The 12,513-nt window shown below is 37.8% G+C and overlaps 1 protein-coding gene across 4 annotated transcripts in view; it reads right to left on the bottom strand.

The window, feature by feature from the left end:
* Nucleotides 1-12,513, bottom strand: part of CCNY (cyclin Y) — a 123,132-nt gene that overhangs the window by 28,023 nt on the left and 82,596 nt on the right. For all 4 annotated transcript variants that reach the window (XM_032685705.1, XM_032685714.1, XM_032685717.1 and 1 more), the window contains 2 exons: nucleotides 4,632-4,732; nucleotides 1,423-1,458 (listed from right to left, as the gene is read on the bottom strand). In XM_032685705.1, the coding sequence (XP_032541596.1) occupies nucleotides 1,423-1,458; nucleotides 4,632-4,732 (137 nt within the window). The remainder of the gene's footprint in view (nucleotides 1-1,422; nucleotides 1,459-4,631; nucleotides 4,733-12,513) is intronic.

The raw sequence follows: 12,513 nt of genomic DNA, 5'->3' as shown, positions 1-12,513 counted from the left end.
GTTCTGTGGCTCTGGATTCTTCCTGCTCATCCGTGAGCTCTTACTGAGGTTTCTCACCCCTTGTATCTCCAAATGTGCCCCATTCTCCCGAGCCTTTCACTCTGATGGCATGATACTTTAACAAAGCACTTAATAACTTATTTCTACAAAACTCTGGAATCTGATTATCTTTGAGATCTCTGTTATTTAGTTGAGCATAGCAGAAATGGAGTAGTTAACCAAACTAATCCAGAGACCATGGAGAAAAGGTGGAAAAGGAACCACAGATGGATAAACAAGTAATCCAAACATGACCACTCATGCCTCATTTCCTGGGAAATGAGATTAAAAGTTTGAGAGAAGATTTCACTCCAACTTTTGCTTTGTATATTGCCATGTTTCAGTCCAAGGCCCACTGATGTCTTGGAAAGCCTTCTAAGAGCTTTCAGCGGGAATCAAGCCCTAAGCCTTTCTGCCCTTGTGCACTTTTAAAGATTTCTCTTGAGATGTCAGCCTTGTTTTAATAAGTGTGATGGGTTCCAGTGACCTGAAACATGGTCCCGAATGACGTACCAGCTGAACTTTAAACTCATGAGTAACTCCTTTTGTTCTAGTTGGACTTCTTATAGTCCACAAGGAAAAACGCCTAAGTGGCTTGTTAGATCAAGATCTAAGCCAAGTTCTCTGAAAAGGCCAATTGAAAAGCCATGCACACAAAAGTCACTTAAAGTATTTATACAATCTCTCCTTAGAAATGTCAGGAAATATTATTTTAGGATACTGTGACATACCATGAGGACAGGGAATTTAAGATACAAAAGCACAATTCAACATGAAGAAAGCTCATTTATGTGCCAAGTTACTTTTTAGAGGACCATTTTTCTATTCAATTTCAATCAACTTGACTGAGCTGAGATCTAAAACATACTACACCAGAAGAGATAAGCCAGAACCTGCTCTGTTTCTGAGGACTCTTGAATTACATCCATTCACAATGTCTCCCTTACTTTATAATTCATGGTTTTTCTTTCAAAATCCATTAACTAACTGGTCACTGATATGCACAGTTAACTTTACAAAGGTGTAGCTAAAAATATAAAACTGAAAGACACTATTCAGATTTTTCTATATATAATTGCAACTTATAGCAATAATGCACAAGTGCCCAATGCACATAAAATCAAACACTGAATCGTCAAAGTTTTTCAATGCTGAACTATACTTCCAGATCTTCATGGTACTTAATCCTCCAATTTTAATTTTCCTCTGTAAAATAATACATATAAATAAAATACATATGTTTCTTATTTCTAGCATGGGAATCAAGGAAACTACTACCCCAAAATATTTTGAAAGAAAAAAACCCATGGATTTTTAGGGCTTGGGCAGTCCATTTGTTACGATAAAAGATATTTTTGGTACAAGATTCCATTATTCACATACCTGTTTTTGATGTGGTAATATATTGCAAGAGCTACGCTGTAAAGAAAAATACAGAGTTAATATCTCAGGACTGTCAAATGATATTATCAGTCATATTAACATGTAAATTTAAAACCTAGCACAACACATGACAAACAGTACGCTCAAAAGTCTGTTTTCTTTTGTTCACTGTTAGATATGAGGAAAACTGCTGTAAACAGACAATTTTATAGTATTTGTTCAGCACACTTCAAGTGCATGCATCCTTTTTACTGGTAATTAAGTACCTTACAAAAATACTCATATTCCACATATCAAGTTGCACGTACCTTCCCTACTCCACTACGTTAATGATAAAACTCCGACTGGCTTCCAAGGTTGAAGATAAAGCATCACAGGCTAACGTGAAATGTTGAATCATCATTGGCTTATGATTTTATATTTAAATTCATTAACTTTTGTCTGTCTTTCTATGTACTTATTCACATAGCAGACTCAAATAATAGGTTCCTGCAGTTTTATGGCATCAAGTTACTTATTTTAACTCAGGAAAGCCGACTCCCTGAATAACTTAGTGCATTATGCATTTCTCATGTTCTCAACCACACACCAAAGCATCTCTGTTTATCTTCTGCACAAGGACAAGAAGTGTCCTTATATGCACAGAAAGTTAAGATTTTGGTTACATACACAACTAACTGATCTCATTCACATTTGAGATGGAAGGAAATTAAGGCATGGATTCTCATGGTTATCCTCCAGTTTCCAAGTCACGACTCATGCTTTACTCTCAATATGGCTTTACTGAAAGACAAAGCCAAGCCAGCACCCTCCCTACTTACTCCATCAGCATTAAACACAGTCAGAGCTAAAGGGGAAAGAGGATGGAGCAGGGAGTTCACCAGTTCTATTTGCTGACAATTTGTTGTGTCAGTGATTCATTGCAAGATGCTCATGTTTTAGACTGATGCAAAATTCCCCCCTTTTCTTTTCCATAAAAGGCAATTTAAAAGAGTCAATTTTATTGAGAGCAATTTCATTTAAGAGTAATTTTATTCCACAATTTTTACATGAAAACTGAGATAATGCATGTTAGGAAAACTATGTTTGAGCTACCTCATTAGTAGAATTTTAAATTATTTTAGGTTTGGTTGGGGGTTTATTTTGAACAGCCACATAGGGGAAAATATTTTTCTCAGTTGACAGTAAATATATTTCACTAAACTTGTATGAGCTTTTACCTGGCTGCATTTTAGACCATAAATACCTTTTAAATTTGACTTTTTTTCTATAGATACATATTTAAGGAATTAAGAAATACTGAGTACCATGAACATTTAAAGGACACAGTTATTACTGAACACAAGAAAACCCCACATTTATGAATGAATTTAATTTGACTGAAAGCTATTCCCAAAGTGAATCAGTCCTAAAATCTAATTTTTAAATTATGCCCCTAGGAACACACTTGCAGCTCCAATTCACTTTATGAAAGCAGATGCAAGAATCTATGGGTAAAGCTCTCATTGGTGACCATATGGTTGCCTTTGTAACAAAATGTCAAATGTTTAGAAAATATTTAGTATTTAGAAATCTATCAGAATCTGAAAGTCCTTCAGAGCTGTAACAGATTACTTCATCCAAGTTTCATTTTACTTTTCATATGCTGGTTCAGCTGACACTCAGTGTGCAAGAAAAATGCTTATGGAGCTTTCCATCACCCTATCCCTTCGATACTGTAGATCTACAGTACAGACACTAATAGAGATACATGATCCGGAAGAAATAAATGAGGTGGGCAAAATACCTCCCTCACAGATTTACCTAAATGCAATAGTCCTTTACCTGCAGAGACTGCCAGGATTGGGGCAAGAAATGAAGTTGTACTACAAAAGCAATAATCCAACAATCTCCCCAGCCTTCATCCTGTTAAATGTGCAGCCAGATAGGAGAGCCAGAGGCCTTCTGGGCCAGAGGCCAGTTTTTCACCCCATGTAACCCCTTTTCAAGCCTTCAGACCCCTTGGGGACTCCCTGAAAATGCTTCTTGGCTGTGCAGCCAGCTGAAACCACCTCTTTTTCCCACAAGCAGCCTCAGTTCTGATGCAAAAAGGATCCCAAAACCCATGCAAAAAGCTGCCCTTACAAAAATGTGCACACAAAGGGTTTTAGAACAGAAGAGTATGAGATTCCAGGATGAAAAAAAAAAAAAAAAATCACACCAAAAAAACAACACCCCAAAAATGAAAAACCATTTTCCAGCATTCATCAGGACTATTTTTAAGTTAATAATTACAGAAGCTTGACAAAAAGCCAGACTATATTTCAGGCAAGAATAGCTGATGAAGAATCAGTCAACTTGACTGCAAAGCTCTTCTCCTTTCCCCTCCTTTTTCCTTACACAGAAAAATTAAGAGCTGTCTTAGTGACCACCAACATTACAAACTCCTTTGCATGTGTTAGTCTGAATATATTTGTCTGTCATATCTTTGCAGCACAAATATTGACTTGATAAATTTTTGCACTTGAGTACACCAAGGTAACCAGCCCACAGACAAGTCAAGCAAGGCTATCAGCAACTATGAACAAACAGCACAAAATGCCTGAGAATTTGGTCTCTCTTTTTTCCCCTTACTGTACAAAATGTAAAGAACAATACTCCACAAACATCAATTTAATTTCTCTGCAAATGTAAAAAGGCACCAGTGAAACCTGAAATGCTCATCTGAGACATTACCTAAGGGTAAGCCCATGTGTACACCACATAGAAAGCTCTCCACTGCTGCGTAATAAATGTCCAGTGCCCTAGTATTTAATAAGGAAAGGAATCCAGAGGCAATTAGTTTCCATTTAAAACAGAAAACTGAAAGAGAAGCTAAGCAAATGAGTATTTTCTCATGAAAACTCTTCAATTTCATATAATTCCAAAATTCTGAATAAACAAGCACACCAAAGTTTTTAGGACTCCTCCAAAGCATTGAATGCTGAAGCACGAGGATTTCAGCCGCTGAAATATGAGATCCTTAACTGCTGCTTTCTGACCTACCCTATGAGTAATATCCATTGCTCATACTATTCACTAACTCGAGCATGACTGATTAAATAAATTTACTACTTCAAAAACTAAAAACTTGGAAGCTTGCTTAGTAATGGTTCAGAAATATGTATACATAAATATATAAATACATAAATATTTTGTTCTAGCAAAATCAAATAAATTGTAAAACCCACCATTTGATGGTATACTTGAGGTTTGGTTGACTGACTGTGCTGTCATCCAGGAAAATAGTGGAGCAGGAACTGTACTTCCTTCTCAACTGCCCAGGAGGATGCTATGAAAAACATGCAAAAGAACAATGGCAATTATGTAATACGAAAGCATTTTTGTGGGGAGATGTAAGAATTAAAAAAAGACAAATTTCTGTCTCTCGCAATGACGCACACAGTAATGTGATCGCGTTTTGAAGCAGTTCAGAAAGTTCAGAAATAATTACCATTGCAAAAGTCACAACAATTCCTGCCTGAGACTTGACTGATGCTTTCAAGTCCCAAACTCCCCTCCGTCCCTCCTTCCCCAAAACCATGCAAAACTTTTTGTGCAGAATTACTCAAATACATACATACACTTGGAAAGCAAAGATGAACAAGACCTATGTTTCTGTCCTCATTCCAAAAGAGTAAGTGGAAGAGTGGAAAAGAAATCGTGTTAGTAACGAACACTGATTTAGCAACAGATATAAAACCATGCTTCGAGAAAAAAATAAATTTCAAACCCCCAAACAAACAAGTCCTAGGGAAAGTTCAGAAAAAATAACTCATCGATAACAGACTGTTATCAGAAAGGAAAGAACCTGATTGAAGGATATAAAAGAAAGTGTATAAAATACACAAATAAAAAAAGAAACTTATCTCTTAACAGAAAAGGCTTTCAATATATTTTTTTCAAATATATTATTTTCAAATCCTTTTTCTGTACTACCTTAGGAAACATTGGAAAACTCAATCAAAAAAAACCTGGCATCTGACAACACTACATATTGCTGAAGATTTTTTTGCTGAAAGGGCTTCTCCATCACCTGTTTAGAGCAGCCTGCACTCCACCAGTCTAACGAGAACAGTTTCATCACATCAGCTAATACTTATCACAATTTTTGATTTTATCCTTGCTTATTCCATCTATACTAGTGAGTAACTTGACCAAGAATCTATGTCAGGAATGTCAAGACCAGTCAAATTACACAGTTAACTTGCAACAGAAGAGGTTTAAAATTCAGTTGGCACATCAGCATAGAAATTTTGTCTTACAATTAATGTTGTTTCCAGTGTTTCAGTGGAGAGACCAATGTCAATACCATCAGTGGAACTCACAGGCATTTACTAGCCCGGAGCAATTGGGTATCTAGGATACAACACTATGTGTCCTACCTCAGTACATCTTCCCCTGCCCAATTCCCAAAACAGATATTACTACAAGTGCCAGCATGCACCATCTCACTAACTTTCCATTTTCCATAGGCAGCAGACTTCTTAACCACACTCATTACACAGAGAGACAGGCTCCTGGTAAAACCTACATGCATCTAATTCATCTTTTTATATTTCCCAGGTATGAGTAAAAAACCATACAAAGTCTTCTATTAATTGAAAAAAATCATTATCTGAAACCGTCACAATAGTAGAAACATTACGTTCAAATTATCTGAAAGCTCACCAACAAATCCTATCAAAGTCCCTCATGGGACAAATAAAATGTAGGTTAAACTGGATTTTTTGGAAGGTAAAAAGTTTACCAAGAAAATTAAAATCATCCCCTTTCAAAATTTCTCCAGGAACTTGGAAAGATACTTTGCAAAAATTGGAAGCTGACAATCTATCTACCTTCCAACCTATTATATGTTAAGCAAGGCAACCAAGAGAAAATTTAGAAGCACCAGAAATATTAATGACATAAAATGTATTATCTAGCATGATGCATACAGACAGAATTACTAGGGCACTGGTGCTTTATAGTTTTTATTTTACCACAGTTTAGTTCAAATTTCTGGATTCATCTGTTGAGTACCTTCCACAGGCATGATAAAGGCAAAGCCACTTAAAACCAGGTGAAAATGAGACTGTCTAGTGGTTGGAAAAAAAAAGGGAGAGTACAGACACCCAGCACTATTATTAAAAAAAAAAAAGTATATGGAAAGTTTTCATTCTGCATTTTAAGTGTCAACATGTTTTGAAGCTTTAAATAAAATTTAAGATAAATGGACTGGATTCATTCAAGGGAAGTATAAGTGAAAGACAGAAAACTCTGTAGCAACACCACTATTAGATTTTAATTTTCTTATGTAAACAGCACTCTAACATTTGACACACGTCAAATTAGAGCCATACACCTTATTTCTGAAACAAAACTCTTTGTGGATTTTCAGCCCACATCACACTTCATTAGGCTTAGAACTTTTCACACTTCAGGAAAATAAGTGGCCTCTCATGCCTCACTTTCTGTTTGTACCAAGTTGGCAGGAAGGAGCACCTCTCCCAGCCTGAAGAATGGTGCCAAATGTAAAGTTGCTCTCCTGGGTATACACACATTTGTGCCATACAAATAACTAATGTATCAATAGCTCAACATTCCCAGCTTCTACTCTGATGTCCAACTGCAGTCATTTGGTGCACCAGGTAACAGATTTTCCACCTTTTCCAAATTATTGGAAAGCACCCTCAGTTCCATATTCTAGCCTGACTAAGCTGAGAGACATCTGAGGTCTCACAGTTCAGTCAAATAGGCTTTCTTCAACCTTCACAAAAATGCTGCTCAAGAACCTTCTCCATCCTTGCAACAAACAAAAGAGGTGTCTAAGCATCACCACAGTATTCAGCACTATCCTACAGACAAACTCCCTTCTGTGTCCACTTCAATGGGATAAGTCCACAGACAAAACTGTACAGGAGCTTAATGCCTTTGCATTTCAAATCCATCATGTCTGATCACAAAAATCTTCCATTTAGACAATCAAAGAGGCTCTAACTGAGAAAAATCAGCAGAGCTGAGACTGTAGAGCCTTTGAAGAAAGTAGCAAACCCTCTAACATTAATGGGATTCTTCTCAGGTTCTATCCCACCATAAGGCTGACATGGGAAAAAGAAACAACTGGTATAGCTCCTTTTGTAAATCTTCATATGCAAACAGAAGCATAGGACACATGTGGAGCCTTGAAAATCTCTGCTATTACAAATATTCACAAATCAAAAGCACCTCATTGATTATGAAGAAGGATTCACTTTATGCATACGTTAAGTTGCAGTAGTACTATTTTTGTACTCAAGCTGAGATTCCATAGATGTTATGTCTAACAACTTCAGCAAGACTTCCACCTTCATTGCCCATAAATTCCCAAAGAGCAAGCCAAGGAAAACATGGCAGGTAAAAACTACTCAGAAAATTACACCCTGGTTACCCAGGGTTTGCTTTCAAACTGGAAGGCTGAAGCAAGGGACATTCCACAGAGGTTTGGTCTACTCAATGAAAAATATTAAGTACGAACTTTGATAACAGTATCCAGGTTTTTTTATTGAATTTGCAGCTGGCATTAATTTTCAGAGGACACTTTTCTAAACAAAAGGAAAACATATTTTAATATTTATAGTTACCATGTATACAACGGGGTAGTGTGCATGTCCACTCTGCTCAGCTGGAATTTTATGCGCAGTTTTGAACACTGTATTTCAAGAAAGATGAATTGATTTCAGAGAGTCAGGAGGACAGAGAAGAAAGATTAATCAGAGATTGGAAAAACCTGATTTAGAAGGGAAAGCTAGCAGACTGGAGAGGTTTTCTCCAGGAATAAAGCAACAATAATGGTCTTCAGTCACTCAACTCAAGGGAGTTTCAAAGAAGAGAACACTGTTCTCCATGACCATTATGGATGGGATAACACAGAGCAGGCTTATATTAAACTACAGAAAATTAAGACTGGACATGAAAGTGTGAGAGGAGGCAATGGCAAGAAAAATCCCAAACCATCACCTTTTTCTAATAGCAGGGAAAGCTTGAATGACTTGAGCAGTGATAAAATCTCCCTCACTGAAAGTTGTAAAGAAAAGGTAAAACAAATATATGCCAGGAATAGTTTAGCTACAGGCTTCTGCTCTTAGACAAGAAACCAGACCAAACAACCTCTTGAGATGAATTCTGGACCAATTTTCTATCATTGGTGATTTCTTTTGCTGGAGAGGATTTGTAGCTCTTTATTCCAGAAGCAGTTGCTACTTTTCTAATTTCAACCAAAGACATTCACTAAGAAGTGCTGATATTATAGGCCAATAAAAATAATGGGTATTTTTTGGAATTACTTTCATAACAGGAAAGGATGTATAATAGAAAAAGTTACAGAAAAAGCCTTAAGAAATCAAGACAATGTATTCCCATTTAAAGCCAGGTGTTTCTAGATTCCAAAACTTGTAATTTTTCCCCCTCATATAGCTAGTACTAAGCAAATATCACTGCTTTATTTTTCTTCCAGCTTCATGCTGAAACTTACCGATTTTCCAAATCCCAGTTGTTTTAAGATGTTTGAAGAATAGGGTATACTTGAAATTTACATAAAAAACAAGGAATCAAATGGCTTAGTTTGCCATCAAAATCACACAAGTTCTGCAGAACTGCTTCTATGTATCTGCTGTGAAAGGAATCACAGCAAATTCCTAATTCACAAGGGGAATACACAAAATACACTCAGAAATTAAATCTAAATTTGTGGGGAAAGTGGAAACGTTACTACTTCTTTTGTTAAAATAGTCATTTTGGGGAGGTTGGGTAGAAACATCTAACAAAGGGGTGCATACTGACCAAAACCCACACTCAGAATTGACCAGAAAGGGTACTGGCCAGCTCTGTCCTCTTTAGCAGTACTAGGAGGGTTGTGGCTCTCTGCACCCTGGTGCTCAGCAGGATTTGTTCATTTGGGCACAACAGTCCCCTAATGAAGCTACACAGCTTTTGTACCAGTGCTGGCCTGCAGCCAGGCAGCTTCCAGTTTTGCAGAGGAGCTTCAGCCTTTTTCCAGTGCTCTTTTGCACTTGTCCATCAAAAGATAATTTGGAGCTTCTGTACTAAATAATGACAGCACTGTCTCTTCTTCCAGCAAACCAGGTGTAAGCTACTGCATGATTTTAAAAGGTACTATTAAATAATACTTCCTCCATGGAACAATTGAGGCTTGCTTGCACCCATCTGTGGAGACATGCCCATTAGCTTCCAGGCAGTAGGGCCTGATGGTAGGGCCAAGATGTTAAAAGGCAAAACTGGCATGTAAAAGTACATATGAAGCCAAATTACAACAGCAAGTAAAAACACTAGGACTGCTTCTGACTTGGAAAAGGGAGGTTCCTATCTTGGAGATCTGTTGCTTCAGGACATGATTTAGTTCTGACAACATTTTTCACAGAAGGAACATGATTTTACAGGTCAACAAAGTGCTTCCAAAATCAAGCAAGCCATGCAACACAATTCTCTGCATGGCTCTGCAAAGCTCTGCACTTATTTTCATCTTGCATAATGTCAATACAGCAAAATTGTCTAAATTTGGTGTAGATATATTCACCTGAACAAAAGTAATAGGAAATTGCATCCTCGTATGTTCACCTGTCTCTGCCAACAGTCCAACCACTCTGAAGTAATACCCCTTGTACCTCATGATTCAACTTTGTCCTCAGTTGATTAGTTTCGCAAATGTTTGATAATGTCCAAAACTGATGGCTTAGACTAGATCTGCACTTGCAAGGTTTTTGCTCTCAAAGCTTGTCCTTACTCATGTCAGCTACAGAAAACTCTGTCAGTGAACAACTGAGCTCTTGGGGAGCTCAGCAACCATTGGTAAACCCTTGTGCAGCACACGCAGGCCCTACTTAACCACTGATAAAACACCCTGCTTTACAAACCTGAAAGATTAAATATTTCTTTGAACACTAAAATCAGCTCAAAGGCTTATATTTACAAAGCATGTAATTGCTAGTGTTGTGCAATTTGACCAGAGGGACTTTACTATGCTTCCAGCAGAGCAAGTATTACATAGTACCTTGTAAAAGAACTCCCCTGCATGTTCTGATTCTAACTTAAAAGTTATCTTTCGTTCCTCCCCTTAAAAAAGTTTGTCACTTCATACAACTTATTGCCTTGAGGCTGACAGGAGAAGTAAAATTTTTCACCCTGGAGGACAGGAAAAGGAGCAAGGGGCTGAAAGACATTAGAAAAACACATTTCAAACAGTATGTTTAGGTAAGCCATTAAAGAAAACCTGTTAATTCTAGCTTACTAGGTGCCTGAAAAAGAATCTTAAACAGTATCTATTAGGAATGGCATCAGTACAGGGAATCAGTGACCAGGTGATCCAGAGAGGCCCCCTCTAGACCTGTTTTTCAGTGATCATGCAATGAAGAGGGGCAAAGATCACAATAAGCAATCTCTAGGAGAACTTCAAGAGCACCTGAGAAGCCTCTAATCTATCTTCCAGTTTATCCTGTTCTTCTCTCATAGTTCGGAATGTTAATTAAAATATCTTTGACAGCAATTATAAGCCTTTACAATAGCCAGCCTAGGGCAGTCCACTCAAAAACAACATTTCACATTTTATGTTCTGCATTTTTCATGGATTAAACTACTTTTCAGACTATGTTTCCACTTCAGCAAGTATCTTATTTACTCTTTAATCACTAGTTGAAAGTGTTTGATTATCAGTCACATGCCTAGTAGTTTTACAATAGGGAAGCAGAACAGCCCCTTTATCCAATCTGACAGGAAAATTTGGGGGTTACGTAGGAGCAAGTGCCATACATCATCTCAAGCATGCAAAAAGGCTCACAGAAATTGCTTGTGCCACACCACATACAGCAACAGACCCCTCTGTTCACTGCTAGTCCCTGTCACCAGTACTGCCTCTGGAAAGAAGCTTCTCCTGATAGGAATCACCACAGGGTCACTTACAAGGACCAGGGTTGTGACGTGAGTGATGCCCAGGAACCTTTCCCCAGGATGCTGAAAAAAAACCCCGTTGCTCTACACACAGATGTTATTTTTTTCTACTAGGAGTGATAAAAACAGTATTAGCCTGCTGGAATTTGAACATCCAGATGCCAGGTAGCAGACAGTAGAAGTCATGTCCAGATCCCTAAAAAAGACAATGAAGAAAAGATGCTGTTGCTACAAGGCTCATGAAGAGTCTCCAGAATTAAAAATATGTGAAAGTGAGATATTACTTCCCTTTATCTTATCTCCCTTTTCCTACCCTTTATCTTCCTTCAAAAATATTCCAACAGGCAAAAAAATATCCCTTTATTTTTACTGGATATTACTGTTTATAAACACAATTTTAAGAGTGTATCTTGTCAAGAAGAGAAGAAATTACTTGCGCTAACAGAGCATATTCACCTTGTCTGAAAGGAAAATTTCTAGAAAAACTTGAAGGAGAAAGCAACCTCCCTGCCCTGCTCCTTTGCCCTACAAAAAACCAATCACCAAGTACAAAGAACTAGATACTACAATCAATAATAAAAGATTCACTCTTTCTCCACCATCTCCTCAAAAAACATAAAACGTCTTCCTGTTTGCTTTCCTTGTACAAGCAGAGATACTGATGCAACCTCTCTTCTCTGAAAAAGGAAATGCCTCTATCTCAGTCTGCATCTTTATCCCCCTCAGCAGCTTAACTAAGCAGATTAAAAGATGTGCACACCGAAGCAGTATGAAAAGCATAACAAAAAACAGTAACTGCCGGTGCAATGGGGAAGGGAAGCAGAGTCTGCTGCAACTGCTTACAAATTAAAACAGTTGGGAAGAAAGCAAACAGTACACTGAAAGGTAGGGAACTTTCAGCACCCAGAATGGTGCAAAGGATCCAGCACCATTCCCCAACCTGTCATCTGTCTCCTTGGGCTCCGTGGGAAGACTGAGATGACAACTTCTCCGTAGCACTCTGTCACCCCCGACTTCCATTCCTTCCCCACCCCCCCAAAAAAAAAAAAGAACAGCTGCTGGTTTCTTCCATCACACCTACTGACAAGGTGAATCTGAAACAGGGTAACTGTCAGCCATTGACAAAGCATAACAAATCAAAGCAGGAACCCA

The sequence above is a fragment of the Chiroxiphia lanceolata genome, chromosome 1 (assembly GCF_009829145.1).
Source record: "Chiroxiphia lanceolata isolate bChiLan1 chromosome 1, bChiLan1.pri, whole genome shotgun sequence".
Classification (NCBI taxonomy): Eukaryota; Metazoa; Chordata; class Aves; order Passeriformes; family Pipridae; genus Chiroxiphia; species Chiroxiphia lanceolata.
The sequence above is the reverse complement of the archived record's forward strand: the minus strand, read 5'-3'. Positions and strand labels throughout refer to the sequence as shown.